The following is an 18,955-nucleotide window of genomic DNA, read 5'->3' as shown; positions in this document are numbered from 1 at the left end:
CATGACTCCAAACCCTAAAATCCAAGCACTTGAGACATGAGGAGTATCATGACTTTGGGAACAGCCTTGACTATCTGAGGCCAGTTTGAGCTATGTGAGACCAAAAGAAATACAGGAAATCCTTACACATCCATCTGCACTGTCTGAGTCCCCTCTGTACTACAAGGGCAGAATAGGAGTACTCTTATAACAGAGACCCCGCTTGAAAGTCCCTTAGCACGGGATGGACGTCTTACCAGACATGAAGACACAGTTTACATCTCTTTCATCCGACTCTGTCCCTGATGCTCAGGAACTCAAAGGCCCACTCTACTTTCAAAAAGGAAAGCCAAAAGGAAAAATGATCTTTGCTGAGCAGAGTGGTGCTCAATGGTCAGCCAGGCGACCCTAACTGGTAAACTCCAGGCCAATGAGAAATATTGAAGATGACACCCAAAGTTGTCCTCTGGCATGCAGAAACGAGCACATGCAAGAAAGAAAAAAAAGGAAGAAAGGAAGAAAGAAAGGAAGGAAGAAGAAAGAAGGAATAAGAAGGAAGGAGGGAAGGAAAGAAGGAAGGAAGGGAAAAAAAGACAGAGAGAGAGAAAGAAGGAAAGAAGGAAGGAAGGAAGGAAAGAAGGAAGGAAAAAGAAAGAAAAAGAAATAAAGAAAGAGAAAGAGAAAGAAAGAAAAGAAAAAAGAAAGAAAGAAGGAGAAAGAAAGAAAATGAAAGAAAGAAAGAGAGGAAGAAAGAGAGAGAAAGAAAGAGAAAGACAGAAGGAAGAAAGGAGGAGAAGGAAGGAAAGAGAAAGAAAGAGAGAAAGAGAGAGAAAGAAAGAGAAAGAAAGAAGAAAGAAGGAAGGAAGGAAAAAGAAAAAGAAGAGAAAGAGAAAGAAAGAAAGAAAGAAAGAAAGAAAGAAAGAAAGAAAGAAAGAAAGAAAGAAAGAAAGGAGGGAGGGAGGGAGGGAGGGAGGGAGGGAGGGAGGGAGGGAGGGAGGGAGGGAGGGAGGGAAGGAAGGAAGGAAGGAAGGAAGGAAGGAAGGAAGGAAGGAAGGGAAAGAAAGAAAGAAAGGAAAAAAAAATTTTTTGTCTAGCTAGGTCTCAGGAAAGAAAAAAAAAATCTAGGCGTAGTAGTATACACCTTTAATCCCAGCACTAAGAGGCAAAAGCATGTACCTCTGTGAGATAGAGGCCACTAATCTACATAGCAAGTTCCAGAACAGCCATGGCTACATAGACTGTACCTCAAAAAACAATAAATAAATAAGTAAAAAAACAAAAGTACAGCTCCTAGTCAGTCACAGTAGATCATATCCTTAACCCTGATACTTGGGAGACTGAGTTGGGCAGGAAGATTGCCACAAGTTCTAGGCCAGCCTGGGTTACATATATGGCACCAGGCCAGCCTTTTCCAAAAAGTAAGAGGGTCTCACAAAACAAAAAGTATAACTCCTCAGACAGCAGTTTCCACTTTATTACACATACTTGGTCAGATCTTCTGGAACACACATAGGGAAGAGGAAGATGCAGTCCCACAATTCCAAACCAACCTTGTTCCAGCAACAGCACCATCATTCTTCCCCAAAGGTTCATCTAATTCCACACCACACCATTCCCCCTTGGCAAAGTCAGTCTCTCCAAGAAACCGGACTACACCAGCCTTAGAACCACCAACCTAGAAGAAGAATAAAAGGTGAAATTTAATTTGAAAAGAAGTCAACAGATTATTCCACTGTGGTCACAACAAATGACGCTGGTGCGGCCCATCGTCCCATCAGCGGCTTCTTTGCTTTCTCTTCTGAGCTCTTCTCCAGCTAAAGCCACCCTGGCAACTCATCTGAGTGGCACACTGCCAGACTGACCTGATGTCGGGTACAGTCCAACAGGGAAACATTCTACATAATTTACATAATGTCCTCAAATATTTACCAAATATAGTCCTTTCCTTAAAAACAAAAAACAAAACGAAACACCTGATTATAGGCCAGCAATATGGTTCATTAGGTAAAGGCACTTGCTGCCCTAGGGTGCAAGCCTGAGGACCTGTATGCAATCCCTGGAACCCATCTAAATGTGGAAGAAAAGAGCTGATTTCACAAAATGTGTGCTCACAAATGCACACATAAACAATAATAATGAATAAGATAAAATCTTGAAAATAACTGTTCTCTTCAGAGCAATTTTCCTGGTTGGAAATAAATATGCCATAAAAACCCAGCAACATCAAAGAGAAGTAAAGCTCATCTGTGACTCCTGTGTTCTTGATGCTGTCTTGCACTTCGTCTCAGCACAGCGGCGTGTGTGTGTGTTAAAGACACAGTCTACATGTTTGGTTTAGGCTCAATAACTGTATAGCAAATGAAAATTTAAGTACTTTAACCAGGTGTGGTGGTACACCTTTAATTCCAGCACTCAGGAAGGGGAAACAAGAGATTTAGTTCAAAGTCATTCTGGTTTAAGGCAGAAGCAGGTGGATCTCTGAATTCCAGGCCAGTCTGGTCTAGAGAGTGAGTTCTAGGACAGCCAGGGCTACACAGAGAAACCTTATCTTGGGGCAGGAGAAGGGAAAAGAAAAAACAAAATTTATGTGTTTTAAAATGATAGAATCTCCCAGCTGTCCCTAAGAAGAAAAGGAAACTTTCTTCTAAGGAGGAACCTAAAGCTGTTGCTAGCTCCACAAAGAGCAGCACGAAGAAAAAGAAAAAGTCCCAAAAAGCATCCCAGGAAGATTTAAATGGACAGGCTTGGGGTGGGGTGCCCTAAGGTAACAGTTCCTACCCATGATAAACCCCAATAAAACCACAAAAACGGATTAAAAAATGATAGAATCTTCTGATTTTCACACTGTGAAGGTTTTGTCTCCTTATAGCTATTAAAAATACCATTCCTCACAATTTTATTCACATGAAGTACTAAAAGCTAAGATTCCTTTTAAATATTTTCCCAACCATTTTAATATACATATGAATATTAGCTATCATCAAAATTATACCATCAGCATTATTACATTTTCCCTCATGCATACATGGGAACACACATTTGTGTCATGGTCCAAATCATCCATTTCAGTCACTACTGCTTAGCAACCTGCATCACATCTGCCTGTACTCACTTTCCTTGCCACAGCACTTCTTCAGAACATGCTTTCCATTTTCTCACCTTTTGCCTGAGCTTTGTGTCCTTCTCCCACCTGAGTATGGAAGACTGAACGCAGGGCCTTCTGCATGCTGGACAAGCACTACCACTGAGCTCCAGCTCCAGCCTTTTTTCACTTTTTGAGACAGGGTCTCACTAAAGTGCCCATCTGTGCCAGACAGGTCTTGAACTTTTTTATTAGGCAGGGTCTCATTATGTAGCCCTGGCTGGCCCGGGATACACCAACTCACCATGCAGACCACAACGGCCTCAAACTCACAGAGATTCACCTGCCTCCACTTTCCAGGTGCTAGGACTAAAGAGGTGTGCCACCACGTCAGGCTAGGCTTTGAACTTCCTGTTTTGGCTTTATAAATAGCAAGAATTACAGATCTGCACTACTAGGCCTGACTGAGGCTCAGTGTTTAAGGGCACTTGTGAGCTGCCATGTGAGAACCAAAACCAGATCTTCTGTAAAAGCAACAAGTGCTCTTAAACACTGAGCATCTCTCCAGCCCCTACAATGAAGTTTTTGAAAAAGAAATTAAGAAAAAGGGGATCAACACCCTGTCCACATATATACACGCAGACAAAACACTCATACACATAAAATAAATAAATGTAATTTTTTTCATTGAGATAAAAATAATAAACAATTTTTTTTCATACCCAATGACAGTCAATGCTGACATCTAGGTTCATTTCTTTGGTTCACTGCTGTGGTTCCAAATGGCCTCATCCCACTAAAACTCACAGTGCAGGCTAGAGTGTAGCTCAGTTGGTAGAGTGCTTGTCTGGCACACAGATCCCTGTGGTCCCCAGCGCCACATAAGCCAGATGGAGTGGCAACACCTGCAATCCCAATACTCAGGAAGCAGAAACAAGAGGCTTAGAAGTTCACAGTTACGCTGGGTTACATAATGAGTTTAAGAACAACCCAGGATACAGGAGACCCTGTCTCAGAAACAAAACAAAACCCTCACACTGAGGCTTGGTTTCCAGTGCTACAGTGTCGGGGAGTGGGACTCACTGCAAAGAATGTGGTTTAAGGGGAGAGGAATGTAGCCCTCATAAATGTACTGATATCTTTCTGGGTTAAGCCCTACAAGATTGGACACCGCGAAAACAGGTTGTCGTAGAGCAAGTTTGGCTTCTCTGAGTTCCTCTCTGGATGTACACATTAATTGAAGCCCTTAACAGAAAAAAAGTCAGTGTCATGTTCTGAGACATGTCCCAGCCACCAGAGCCCCTCAGTATCAGGAATTCTGTTACATCAAAAGAAAACAAACTACGAAGCATTTGGAAAAGAAAGGCAAGAGGATGAGGAGCTCAAGGTCATCCCCATCTACACAGAGTTCAGGGGCTGCCTGGAACATATGAGACCTTACATTAAAAAATGTAAACAAATGAACACAAAGTTAAAACACCAAAACAAACCTTAGCTCTGGTAATTGGTGCTTCACAGAGCAGATGTACCGCTATATGCACTTCACCCATTTTTCTTTGGGGATATTCTTACCTTGTGATTTAAAAATAAAAATTGATTCAAGAGGCTGAGGCAGGATTGACATGAGTGTGAAAACAGCCATGTTTACATAGTGGGTTCTAGACCAGGCTGGACTGGCCAGTGAAACTCTATCTCGAAGAAAAAGAAACTTTATATATAATGAATTAATGAACGTTGGAATGCAAAGTTTCTGGATCCACATTCATTTAATATTTATTTTCTTTTGTGAATGTGTGCATGCTCAAGCATGTGTGTAGAAGTCAGAAGATCGCTTACAGTACTCAGTTTACCTGCTACATGGGTTCCAGGGAACAATGATTGATGGCAAGTGCCTCTACCCGCTGAGCCATCTTGCCATGCCCTCTCTAGTCTTCCTTACAAATATCAAAGCAAACATAAAAGCTGGCATGGTGGTACACAACTATAATACACAACTATAATCCCAGCATTTGGAAGTGGAAGTAGGAGGTTCAATAACCCATGATCCAGGCTGGAGAAATATGTAGCCCAGGCTATCCTTGAACTCACTGAATAGCCAAACCTGGCCTTAAGCTCACAATCTTCATGCCTCAGCACCCAAGTGCTGAGGTTACAGGCATGCAGCACAACACTCAGCTTAACACACTGTTGACATAACAGAAATGTAAAACAACAGAGCTTTCTCTCATTAATTATTTTTTCCTATTTGCTTACACCTGTAATCTTAGCACTTGGTAGGTGGAAGCAGGAAAGTCAAGAGTTCAAGGTCATTCTTGACCACATAACAAGTTTGAAGTCAATCTAGGCTACATAAGACCTCCAGCTCAAAAAAATTTAATTATTACTATGTGATGCTAAGGATTGTTTCCCAGGGTCTTGATTGCTAGGCACATGTTCTACCCCTGAGCCACAGGCCCAGTCCCAATTTTTTCATTTTAAACTATATTAATTTCTTCAACAAAAATTTAGCTAGGTGGTAGTGGTGCATGCCTTTAATCCCAGCACTCTGGTAAATTTGAGTCCAGCATAATCTACAGAGTGAGTTACAAGACAGCCAAGACTACACAGATAAACCCTAATCTAAAAAATAAAAAGTAAAAACAAAAAGAAATACCAAAAATTTAAATTAAAACTAGCCAGGTGTGGTGGTAGATGCCTGTAATGCTAGTATTATGGAGGCAGAGCAGGAAGATAAAGCATTTAGGTCAAAGAAGAAGCACAAGCCTTTGATCCAAGTAAGTGATCTGAGGCAGAGGCAAGTGAGTTCCAGACCAGCCAAAGCTATGTAGTGAAACCTTGTCTCAAAAAAAAAAAAAAAAAAAAAACAAAAGAAGAAGGGGAAAAAAGATTTTTAAACCCCCAAAACAATTTAGGCTAGCATCAGGTACCACAAAAAAAAAAAAAAAAAAAAAAAAAAATCAGGCCTGCCTGGACTACATGAGATTTTGTTTTTAAAAAAAAAAAATCAGGGGCTGAAGAGACGGTTCAGCGGTTAAGAGCACTGGCTGCTCTTCCAGAGGACCCAGGTTGGATTCCCAGTACCCATAAGGTGGCTCATAACCATCTCCAACTCCAGTTCTAGAAATCCAGCACCCTCTTTTGGCATCTGTGGGCACTGCAAAACAAAACCTAAGTAAATTGATAAAATATGGTATGGCTACAAAATGCTCCATATACACTGATGGCACATAAACACATGTGTAATAAAATCCCATTTTTAGGAAGTCAGCCAACAAGGAGTGGCCTGATGCTGTGAGAAATGGAAAATGATCTTAAAAAAAAAAAAACTGACGTGACACATTCTAGTTTTTGAAACAGGACGTCTCCCTGGGACTCAGTTCTTACTCATTAGGCTAAATTAACCAGCATTTGAACCCAAAGTCTCCCTGTCTTCACCTCCCCATCCCTCGTTATAAGTGTGTGCCAATGTGTGCTTCCAAGCTCAGCTTCTTTACATGGGTGTTGGAGATCAAACTCAAGTCACGCTTGCAAGGCAGACATTCTGCTGAGCTATCTCCCCAGCATCCCTGCCCCTGCTCATTTATTTATTTATTTATTTATTTGTTTGTTTGTTTGTTTGTTTATGTTTCAGCTTTGGTTTTTATTTTAGACACAGATCTTGCTATGTTGCATAGCCAGGCTTCAAACTTTCAATCCTCCTATGTCTGCCTCTCCAGTACTGAGATTACAGGCATGCAATACCATGCCTGGTAATTTTTTTAACTATCAAAATTTTAAATCAAACATTTCTGATTCTAAGTCTATTTCTCTCTCTCTGTCTCTCTGTCTCTGTCTCTGTCTCTGTCTCTCTCTCTCTCACACACACACACACACACACATACACACACACACATTTGATTTTGGTTTTTCGAGACAGGGTTTCTCTGTGTAGTCTTGGCTGTCCTGGACTCTCTTTGTAGACCAGGCTGGACTCACAGCAATCTGCCTGCCTCTGGCTCCCAAGTACTGGGATCAAAGGTGTGCACTACCACCACCCAGCAAAATGCTTCTTATTTCTAAATCAAAGATTTATATTTAAAAAACAAATTAGCATATAAGCCAAATATGTTGGAGGGAAGTATGAGGTACACATTGCTGCAGCCTAGACTACAAAGAAAGACCTTCTCTCAAAGAAAAAAAGAAGAAGGAAGAGGAGGAGGAATAATTAGAAGAGGAAGAGGAAGAAAGTGTTAAATGCAGAAATGAAGGGCCAGTGGCCAAAGTGCCATGTGCACGTCAACTCACCAACACCCTGTCTCCGATCCTGAGCTCCCGCTCTCCTTTCTTGATGGAGCCAGCCTCTGAAAGGTTGGAGATTGACTCACTGGCAGTTTTTGTAAGGTTGCTGATTTGAGGTGTAGTTGAGGTTTCTTTTGCTGTTGACTGGGAAAGGTTATGGGGGACATTTGAGGGGGTGGCTGGAGAAGACGACACCATTGTGGCTGCAGCCGTGGACAGAGGTGAAGCAGCTCTCACAGAAGCTGTCTGCAGGCCATTGGCTTCATCTTCTGCTTGCACCTTCCTGGTTAACTTTGAAGGTCGGGTAAATATGCCCTTTAAAGGTTCACACTGGAAATACCGAACTCCTGCCACGGAACCATCGTTCTTTCCTATGGGTTCATCTAAAACAATCCCAGCCCACTGGCCTGGTGCAAATTGAGTTTCCCCAAGAAACTGGATAAACCCAGGCTTATTTCCATTCACCCAAACGCGTTCTCCAACTCGAAAGTCATCCACAAATTCCTCTTGGGTCTCAGAGGATGGAGGGACTGAGGCTTTTTCATTGGATATTGTCTTTTCCACTGGAGCAGCAGCTGAAAACAAAAGGGGGAATCAGGAACTATCCAATGTCATATTCAAGTAGCTAGCTTCTAACTTAAAGAAAAACAGAGAAAGGAGTGGAGTGATGGCTCAGTGGTTAAAAGCACTGGCTGGGGCAGGAGAGATGGCTCAATGGTTAAGAGCACTGGTTGCTCTTCCAGAGGTCCTGAGTTCAATTCCCAGCAACCACATGGTAGCTCATAACCATCTATAACGAGATCTGGTGCCCTCTTCTGGCATGCAGGCATAACATTGTATACATAATAAATAAATAAATAAATAAATAAATAAATAAATAAATAAATAGATCTTAAGGAAAAAAAAAAAAAGAGCGCTGGCTGCTCTTGCAGGAGACACAGGTTCAATCCCTAGCATCCATATGGTGGATCACAATCTGTAAGTCAGTTCTAGGGGATCTGACATCTACTCTGGCCTGAGCCAGCAACAGGCACATGCATGGTGCACAGACATACACACAGAAAAGACACTCACACACATAAATACTTAAAAAAGCTTTAAACATAAAAATAAAAAATAACAGCAATGTGAACAGACCATGACTTGTTGGACAAGTTTTTTTGTGTGTGTGTGTTTGTTTTTTTTTTGTTTGTTTGTTTTTAAGCAAGGAGGCAGAACATTGTCAAAACTCCGTGAACTGGGGACTGAGGTTTATTCTGTATTTACAACTAAGACTGGAAGTCATCAAGGCAAAAAACAAAAAACAAAAAAACAAAACATAGTGCTTTCCCAGCCATTTATTGCAGTTCTGAGTTCATTTCTACCCCACTCCCTTTCTGAAAAGTTCAAGAATACATAGCCAGATCCACGAAGACCCATTTATTACTATATTTGAGGAGTGAAGCTAACAAAACTCATACCGCTTAACCAGAGACATGTGGTCACGCTTAAGAATGAAAGGATTCCGGGCTGACGCCCCTGCCATCTTCACTCCATCTTTACTGTTACATAAAACCTGTTCCTTTGATGGCAGAGGTAGAAATCATGGCAAAACCAAAGAGACAGCAACTGGCCAAATGCCCTGGGAATACAAGGCACTTGCGTGCAACTCTAGCCTATCTTAAAGATAGTAGTTAGTCTTCCAGAAATGTGTATTTACATTGAAAACTTATCTATTCAGTCATCCAATAAAGATTTATTAAATATTGACTGTAATTTGGAAAAGTGCACACTCCTAACCAGACTACCATTTATAAGGCATATCATGATGTCAGGATGTGACACAACCTCCCTGAATTTAATTTCTTCCCTTGTAAGGAGGCAGTGTCATCTTTCTTTGAGGGCATCTGAAAGAGGATTAAACGACTCAGTGTATCTTCATCCTCTACATGTTTAGGGAGCTCCTGCGTCTCTAGGACTACTGCCAGATATTATTCTATACCAGGAAACAAAGCAAAGCAGTACAGTCTGTGCCCTCAAAGAGGTCAGAGACGAGAACTGGGAAGACAAGAAAGCAGACAGCTGAGTGCTATGGAAGAGACAGACAAACCTCTCTTATAAAGTTGTGTTTTCAAAAAACTAAAAACCAACTTCAAATTGATGCCTTTATATAGGATAACATATGATCGCTCAGTGATTAAGAGCGATGGCTGCTCTTCAGGGGACCTAAATTCAGATCCCAGCTACCACTTCAGTTGGCTCACAACCACGTGTAATCCAGCTCTAGATCATGACCCTGTTCTGGCCTCTTCTGGCAACTGTCTGCACATGCACATATGTACACAGAGATACATAAATAATAAATAAAAGCTTTTTAAAACAACTAAAAAGTAGCCCAGTGGGCTAGAGAGTGGCTCAGTGGTTAAGATTACTCACTGCTCTTCCAGAGGACCAGGGTTTGAGTCCCAGCACCCAGATGGCAGCTCACAATCGTCTGTAACTCCAAGATCTGACACCCTCACACTGACAGACATGCAGACAAAAGACCAGTGCACATAAAACAAAAATAAAGTATTAAAAAGAAAAGCAGCTATGCATGGTGACATACACTTTTAATCCAGCACTCAAGAGGCAGTGAAACCTCTGAGTTTGAGGCTAGCTGGTCTACATAGTGAGTTTCAGGACAGACAGGGCTACACAAAGAAACCCTGTCTCAACATGAAATAAAAATAAGAAGTAAAGCATTACCAGCAGCAGGTGTCTTCAAGGCTGTGCTTCCAGGCTTAAGGATCTTGGTAGGGGCCTTTAGCCCACTCGGTTTCAGCATACTCATTTTCTTGGAAGGTCAGACTGCTTTCCCCTTGTCTGGTGCCACTATCTTTCCCCAATCATCCATACAAACGTGGGTGTTTCTATAGAGAACTTAATCTCTGGATTAAATCTGAAAAAAGGAAACATATCAAGAGAACAGAGACAATAGTTATTCCAAATTCCAAACTGGACATAGAATTGTCGAAAGCTTTTACTACAAGCAATAAAATCACAGGAAGTTATTGTTTTGTTTGTTTGGGTTATTTGGGGGAGGGACCTTCTGGAGAACTTACATTTAGTTAGTTAGTAAGTTAGTTAGAGACAGAGTTTCTCTGTGTAGCCCTGGTTGTCCTTGTCCGGTTGTCCTGGAACTCACCCTGTAGACCAGCAGGCTGACCTCAAATTCAGAAATACACCTACCTCTGCCTTCTGAGTGCTGGGATTAAAGGTGTGCACCACCACTGCCCAGCTTGAACAAACTAATTTTAAGAATGAAAAGAAACCCTATGAAAAGTGCTTCCCAATTGTTGCTATATTCATTTTTGTTTCCTATTTGGAGTTAGAGGGTTTTTGCTGTTTTGTTTTGTTTGACAGGGTCTTACTATGTAGCTCTGGGTATCCTGGAACTTACTATACAGAGAGAGTAAGGCTAGTTTTGAACTCACAAAAATCCACCTGCTCTGTCTCCCTGGTGCTGGGGTTAAACTCCCTGTGCTGAGGTTAAAAGCATTCACCACCACACCTGGCTAGGAGTTATAGAGGTTTTATATCTTCATTTTTCAAGGGCTTCCAGCACCAGGTGCCTCTAGCTCAGATAAAGACATGCGTGCCAAGAAAGTATGTTCAGTATTTACTGTTTTCATTACTCCTGCTTCAACACTGAACTAAGGGCTGTGAATAACAAAGCCTGATTTGCAGCCTATGGGAAAACCAGATGTACAAGCCCAAGGCAGCAACACCACCACTGCATTACATCAAGGGTTCCCACACAAAATAGGCGTCTCCACGGCGATTATCAGATGCATTAGTGCTCAGGGTATGAAGTATAGTACCAACTGAACTTGTTAGAAATGAGGACTTCAAACCTATCAAAGCAATACCTGGGTGGGCTCAGCTTATCTGTGGTTTAATAAGCCACTTGGGTGATTCTGATGGGAGCATTTGAGAACCACTATTAAATTATTGATCACAAAATAAGGAGAAGTTCAACCTCTCGGTCACATGTACATGACCTGCTGAAATCTGCACTTACCTGCCTTCCAAAACCTACTCAGTTCCTCACCAAGGCAAATGTGTCCATCTTTTAATTCCTACACAATGTGCATTTTGTTTTATCTGTCTGCTATTGTTTGTGATAGTCATGGATCCAGGATAGACTCAAACTTGCTATGTAGCTGAGGATGATTCTTGAATCTTTGATCCCCCTGCCTCCATCTCCTGAGTACTAGGATTATATGCATGAACAACCACTTACCAAACTGGCTAGTTCACTGGTTAGTGTGTGTGTGTTTGTGTGTGTTTGTGTGTGTGTGTGTTTGTTTGTGTATTTGTGCATGTGTGTGCAGAGGGCAACTTTATAGTTAGTTCTCTCCTTTCACCTTTTTACGTGGATTCTGAGGATTGAACTCAGGTTGCCAGACTTGTGTGGCAAGTATCTTTAAATATTGAGCCATCTCATCCACCCTGTTTCTGGGGTTTTTAAACAGGATCTCACATTGTCGTGACTGGCTGTAGTAACTCAAACTCATGGCAATTTTCTGGCACTGGTCTTCTAGAGTGCTGGGATTACAGGCACAAACCACCACACACCACTGAATCTGTGTGGTTTTTCATAGCATCTAGCACATTTAGCTGCCTCTGTGTGGACTGTAGATTCTCTTAGAAGACACTACATTTTAGCCATCTTTATATTTCCTACAACATGTAATAAACAGTCACTAAATAAAATAAATGAAAAAAGCTCTAAATTTTTACTGAGATACCTAGAATGTTTAAAATTGTACTTCCTGCTCACTACAGATAGATGACAGAATAATATTTGATAGACACAAACATATGGAACATAAAATGTAGCTGGGGAGAAAGAACTGACACCCATAAAAAAATAACTAAGCATACAACCTTACTTATGAGATATAGCAAACCATGCGACTATCCTGAAAATGTCCTACAAGACCAAAAGAGTAGACTAGGATGGAAGGAAAAAGCCGGAGAGCAACGTGAGGTGTGTGTGAGCTGGAAGGAAATCTATATTATACCGTCATGAGACAAAGGAAGAGAGAAAGGACAAAGCCTGTGAATTGGACAGTTGAATGAACATCTGAAGATTCTTGTAAGACATTAATTTAAAAGGGCGGGAGAGACGGCTCAGCGGCTAAGGCCACTGTCTACTCTCCCAGAGGTTCTGAGCTCAGTCCCAGCAACCACATGGTGGCTCACAAACATCTATAATGAGATCTGGTGCCCTCTTCTGGCCTGCAGGTGAATATGCATACAGAGCACTCAAATACATAAAAAAGTAAATAAGGAACTCCACACCTTTAATCCCAAGGCTCAAGAAGGCAGAGGCAGGCAGATCTCTGAGTTCAAGGCCAGCTGGTCTATGGAGTGAGTTCCAGGACAGCCAGAGCTACACAGAGAAACAGCAATCCACCTGCTTCTGCCTCCCTGGAATGCTGGGATTACAGGTATGTGCCACCATGCCGCCCGGCGCTGGGACAAGTCTTATGTACTTGAGGTTGGCCTAAAAGTTAATATGTAGCCAAAGATGACCTTGAAGTCATGTGGCTTCTACCTCTCTAGTGCTGGGATTACAAGCATGCAGAAGTAATTTATCCCAGGACTTTGAGGAGACTGAGGCAAAAAGAAATACAAGTTTGAAATCAGCCTCAGCTACAGAATGAGACCCTACCTTAAAAAAAAAAAAAAAAAAAAAAACAGACTTGCAAACGAGTGAATGAAATAACCTCATTGATGTGGCTCTACAACACTATCAGCTGTTCCAAAACCTAGGCCAAAATATCTCGAAGTCTGATGGATGTGCAGCTACTAAACAAAGCAAAATATATCCAAGGCCTGCAGAGAAAGTCCAACAGTTCCAAAATTAATGACTATGTCACCATATCAAATAATACCTACCCACATGAAAGACCTTGTGTGGATGTATATAAACTTCTAAATATAGTGTCACATTATAGACTAAGACCTGTGATGCCAGAAATTGGGAGAAAAAAGTAGGATAGCAATTAATTCTAGGCTAGCTAGAGGTATACAGTGAGACCCTGCTTCAAAAAACCAGGCATTGGTGGTGTACACCTTTAATCTCAGTACTTGAAAGGCAGAGGCAGATGGATCTCTGAGTTCAAGGCCACCCTGGTCTACAGAGGGAGTTCCAGGACAACCAGAGCTGCACAAAGAAACCCTATCTCGAAAAACAACCAAAAAAAGAAAAGAAAAAGAAAGCCAAAAAGAGAAGAGACCTCTTTCCAAGAAAAAAGATCACATTGCTTTCTGCTTTATAGCCTTGCTTTCCAAACAATATCGTTGTGTGTGTGTTTGTATCTGTGTCATGTGTCTGTGTGTACATAGTATACGGATATCTATGTGTGTGTGCATAACCTGTTTTGCATTTATAATAACGAATGATGTCTTATAGTTATTTTTTCAAGCCAAGAACTATTTGTAAAATGTTTATCTTTAGAACTTACATCAGCTCTGAAAAGTTAAAAATAGCTGTTTTGCTTGTACTCTTAAAAGGAAGAAGCAGGAAGATGATCTACTTCCAAGCACCAGGCAGTACCAGAGCATGAGAGACTCTTCAGCTAGACAAATCCCTTCTCACTCCCTCCTCCTCCATAAAGGTTTACACTTCCGCCCCCAAACAGGCAGGTACACTGCTCAACATCAACACTAAAGAAACTCTTTTTCTGTCCTGTGTGACCTCTGAATTATCTGGAGAGACTAAGGCAGGCCTGAAATTTTTTTGAGCTAGATTAATATCATAAGCTTGAAATTTAACTCAGATCTGATCTAGAACCCAGCGGCAAAGGTGCTTTATATTCCTTACAGTGTCAGTTCTGCTCTCAGTTATGAGTCTAGAAAGTAAGATATTCTTCTATTCCAGAAGTGTCCATCCTCTAGGAAGTCACACTTTGGTCCACATTTGTCTTTGGGTGTATGTGTGCATGTATGTGTGTTGTGTTATGTTGTTTATTTGGAGTTGTTTGTTTGCTTGGTTTTTAAATATTCCTTTTTTATTACTTTTAAGTGTGTGTGTGACACTGAGTGTAGGTGCCTTCAGAGATCAAAGGTATCAGATCCCCATTGAACTGGTATTAGAGGCAGGTATGAGCTGGGAACCAAACTCTGATTCTTTTTTTTTTTTTTTTTTGCCTTTTTTTTTTTTTCAATGCAGTTTATTCAGGAACCTTGAACAATCCTCAGACCCTGGGGAAAGCCAGCCCACAGCTTAAATAGCCTCTGGGTAGCCAACCCAGGTGTGCCACGTGGGCAATGCAGATAGGTCCACATACATGGAAGCAAGTCAGATCCTCGGCCTTAGCCAAATGTGGAGTTGTTCGTGACAGAGAGCACTCACCATCGGGAAGGTGGAAGAAGGCGGAAGGCGGAAACCAGCTCCATCTTTAAGGCATAGTATTCCACAGCTCTCTACAGTTCCCCCTTTTTGTTTTAGACGCATCAGTCAAGAGTAGAGGTCTGATCTCTGATATTAGAAATAAATTGGGACTTTGTACTGATGTTCATTTAGGTGTCATCCACCCAAAGAGTATCAGACCCGTCCGATACCTTTTTCTCAGAGGCGGGACCTGGGGCATCAACCCGCATGCAATCAGACATGCTCTTCTCTGGGTCGAAAGCGGCTGACCCTGAGTGCAGTGCTTAGCCTCGCATCCTGAGCGTAACATTTTAGCTTTTTATGGTATCCAACCATGCTTGGGGAGAATGTCCTGCTTCAATGGCTGTAAAGGCCTGAATGATCATGGCTGCATCACACTGTTGTGAGACTCTAATCTTGCATATATACCACAGGCAAACCAAGGAGACCAACACCAGAAGGCCTGCTAACGCTCCCATGCCCGCCCATTCCTTCAGATGATTCATGGCTGCAGCAATCCATGTTGATAATCCTGTGGCTAGTCCTGCGTCCACTCTGGTCAAACTCTGATTCTTAGTAAGAGCAGTACATGCTCTTAAACACTAAGCTGTCTCTCTAGTCCCTTGTTTGCTTTACAAAAAAAATACCACTTGGATGACAGAAGCAGGCAGGTATCTGAGTTCAAGGCCAGCCTGGTCTACAAAGCAAGTCCAGGACAGTCAAGGCTACACAGAGAAACCCTGTCTTGAAAAACAAAACAAAACAATTACATTTATTTATTGGGGGGGGGGGACGTGCATGTCCCAGCATATGTGCGGAAGTCTTGCTGGAGTCAGCTCACTGCTTTCACCGTATGGATTCCAGGGCATCTAACTCAGTCACCTTTGGCAGAAAGCACCTTTACCTGCTGAGCCATCTCCACAGCCCCTAGCTTTTGCTCTGAGACAAGCAAGGTATGCGATGGCCCACGCCACCCTGGAACTTCTGGCGATCTCCTCGCCTCAGCCTCCCAAGGCTCTGGGATTGCAGGTGTAGGCGATCAGCCTCAGCTCTGGTGCCACACTGTATAGATAGGTGCAGCTTCACTGTCTGGACAAGAACAGCTAGAGGATGCTTCTAACCAGGAGAGCAGCGCCGGTGCTCAGCAAGTGCCACAGCGTTAGCTACCACCACTTTCAAGAATTCCAGGTCTCCTTTTTCCTCAGATACAACCTGTCTTGCTATATTTCGAACATGAAGTTACAGAAAGATAGTCTTCAAGTCTAGACAAAATTTTAAAAATTAAGCAACCTTCTTAAAATATAGGGCATGTTTATGGTGTACTCCTTTTAACAAGTACCCACCTAAAACCTGCCTCATAAAAGTAAAAACAGGAGTACTCAGGCCAGAAAGATGGCTCAGCGTTAAGAGGACCCAGGCTGGGTTCCCAGAATCCACAAGGCGGCTCACAGTGGTTTGTAATTCCAGTTTCAAGGACTCCCTTTTTACCTCCTTGGGCTCCTGCATACACATGGTTTACATATATTCACTCAGGCTTATGCATATAGACAATCGGAATTTTCTTTAAAGAACTAGAATATTCAAAACATGCAGATAAAGAAAGCATTTCTTGCAGCAGAAAAGAATGGGTGAGTTAGCATTCTTTTTTTTTTTAACCACCATAACCCTGCTAAGCAAGTGCTATGCTTACATCCTCAGCCCAATTATTTAGAGCTGAAAAACAAACCAAAAAACAAACAAACAAAAAAACTATGAAACTCCAATAATTACTACGTCTCAAAGCTTGGATGTGAGGTTAGTGTCACTTAACATTTTTTTCTGCAAAGCACAAAAAGTTGTCACTGTTCTAGCTGCCAGGAAACTACTATTTCAGAACATCTTTGAAGCTGCTCCGTCTGCTCATGCTTGTCACCATGTAAGCCATCTTAGCAACCAGTCAAAGAGATCTTGTAAAGATAAGTTCAAAACCTAAAGCCAGTTCTAGTCTCCCAACATAAACATATCTGCAAATATAGAGGTGCTTTTCATGAAAAGATCTAATCTAGGGGCTAGAGTGAAGGCTCAATAGTTAAAATCACTGGCTGCTCTTGCAGAGGACCTGGGTTCAGTTCCCAGCACCCACAAGGTTCTAACTCTAGCTCCAGGGCATGTAAGTCCCTCTTCTGAGCTCCACAGGCATGAGACACACACATGATGCACAGACATACACAAAGACAAAACACTCATGCACATAAAAATAAATGTCTTTAAAATATTCTTTTAAAAATTATCTAAAACCATTTAAGTATTTTCCTGGTCAAAATTCACCTCTAACTAGCAATTTCAGGAGTTTTGCTTGCTGGCTTCCTTCCTGTTTTCTAATAATCTCAAATAACCCCGTACTTGATATATAGCTAAGGCTGGATTTGAACTCCTGACCCTCCTTATCTGAAGCCCAACTCCCTGGAAGATATAGTTTCAAGTTTCTATAGCCTGTGTATATAAGTTATCTCATGGGAGAAATAAGGGAGTACATAGGACAGTACCGTAAAAGCACAGTCTACTAGACATGGTGGCCCACACTCATCCTAGCACTGATGACACTGAGAGACGAGTCACAGTTCAGGTCCAGTCTGGGCTACAGACCCCATCCCAAAACACAAAAGCACCAGCCAACAGGGCTACACAGAAACTCAAACACACACACACACACACACAGAGCATAGTGGCATAAGCCTCTAATCCAAGCACTTAAGAGACAGAAACAAGAGAATTATGAGTTCAAGGCTAGACTGAGATATACATCAAGTTCAAAGCGAGACTATGAACTTTTTTGAGACTATGTCTCAAAAAAAATTACTTGGAGATTCCAAGACTTAATTCCTACTTTATTTTTTGTTTTGTTTTGTTTTCTGAGCCAGTGTCTTTCTATTATGTAGCTCTGGCTGTCCTGGAACTTGCTACATACATCAGAGATCTACCTGCCTCTGCCTCCCAAGTACTGGAATTAAAGGCATGGGCCACCACACTCAGCTTTTACTTAAATATAATATAGGAGGTGATAGAAGATGACAATTCATCAAGTATTTGTTTCAGGCATCCAGGAACATAAAGGTTTTTTGTTTGTTTGTTTGTTTGTTTTTGTTTAAGAACTTTTCCCCCTGTAGTGCTAATAACCGTGAAAGATAACCACTCTACCAATGAGATAATTCCTCTAACCCCATGATACTTTGTTTGCTCAAAGAACAAGCAAAGAGGTGCATGCCTGTAATCCCAGCACTGGAAAAGGAATGTCACAAGTTTGAGGCCAGCCTGAATTACCTATGGCGTTCCAAGCCAGCCAGGGTAAGACCTAAGAAAATCCTATGTAAGTGTTCAGCGACTACCTTCCGGGGATCTGCATGGACTCACACTGGCAGCTCCAGCTGTGAAGCAACAATCAAAACCCAAGGCTGACAACTCAATTGTGATGTGTCTGCACTTAAGTCTGTGGATCATAAATTATTTACACCCCTGATAACTAGGAGTTATCTGGAATGGATCTAGCCATTCCAAATTGTTGTTGCTCGGTGCTACAGACATATTTTCATAGAACTAAAAATGTTATGTCAATTTGTGGGGAAATTTGGTGGTAAATTACATAACAGAGCACTGACAACACGCATAGCCACCAGGAGTGAAAAAACTGCTGCTTATCTTCTGAGCTTTCTACTTTTCACCGTCCTGCCAAGGATAGCCATAATGATTTTCTTACCATGATATAATTCTTCAAATTGTATAATTTAAATACGTGAGTATAAAAAACAGAGACATCCATATAACTATAAAAAATTCAACCCAAACCAAATCAGCTAATAGAGAACAAATGGGTACCTCATGGTGTCTATGGAATCAGGCCAGGCCTCAGCTTATATCATCCCAGAAGCTATACAATATTTTGAACCAACTGGCTATGAGGTCACATGGTGACATCACAAATGAGAATTCTGATGTTGGTCTGCCACTCCAGCCTTACTACTTTAAAGAAAAAAAGAGAAGGTTCCAAAATCCTGAACCTGATGACAAAAGGATATGTACTTTGTCTCAGGACAGCCTCCTCCCACCCGACAGAAGCAACACAGGTGAGCGTGCGCAGGTGAGCGTGCGCATGTGCACGAACACACACACACACACACACACACACACACACATAAGAGCTCAACACCAGTAACACAGGGACACAGTCTTCTGGT

At 41.8% G+C, this 18,955-nt stretch overlaps 1 protein-coding gene across 11 annotated transcripts in view; it reads right to left on the bottom strand.

Moving 5' to 3' along the window:
• Clip1 (CAP-Gly domain containing linker protein 1) overlaps positions 1 to 18,955 on the bottom strand; it is a 114,228-nt gene that overhangs the window by 71,406 nt on the left and 23,867 nt on the right. For all 11 annotated transcript variants that reach the window (XM_060382375.1, XM_060382376.1, XM_060382378.1 and 8 more), the window contains exons 2-4: positions 10,067 to 10,259; positions 7,346 to 7,914; positions 1,530 to 1,654 (exon numbers count right to left, since the gene is read on the bottom strand). In XM_060382375.1, coding sequence (XP_060238358.1) covers positions 1,530 to 1,654; positions 7,346 to 7,914; positions 10,067 to 10,151 — 779 coding nt within the window. In that variant the 5' untranslated portion in view covers positions 10,152 to 10,259. The remainder of the gene's footprint in view (positions 1 to 1,529; positions 1,655 to 7,345; positions 7,915 to 10,066; positions 10,260 to 18,955) is intronic.

Source organism: Meriones unguiculatus, chromosome 4 (genome assembly GCF_030254825.1).
Source record: "Meriones unguiculatus strain TT.TT164.6M chromosome 4, Bangor_MerUng_6.1, whole genome shotgun sequence".
NCBI classification, from domain to species: Eukaryota; Metazoa; Chordata; class Mammalia; order Rodentia; family Muridae; genus Meriones; species Meriones unguiculatus.
This window is presented reverse-complemented; position numbering and strand designations above follow the sequence as displayed.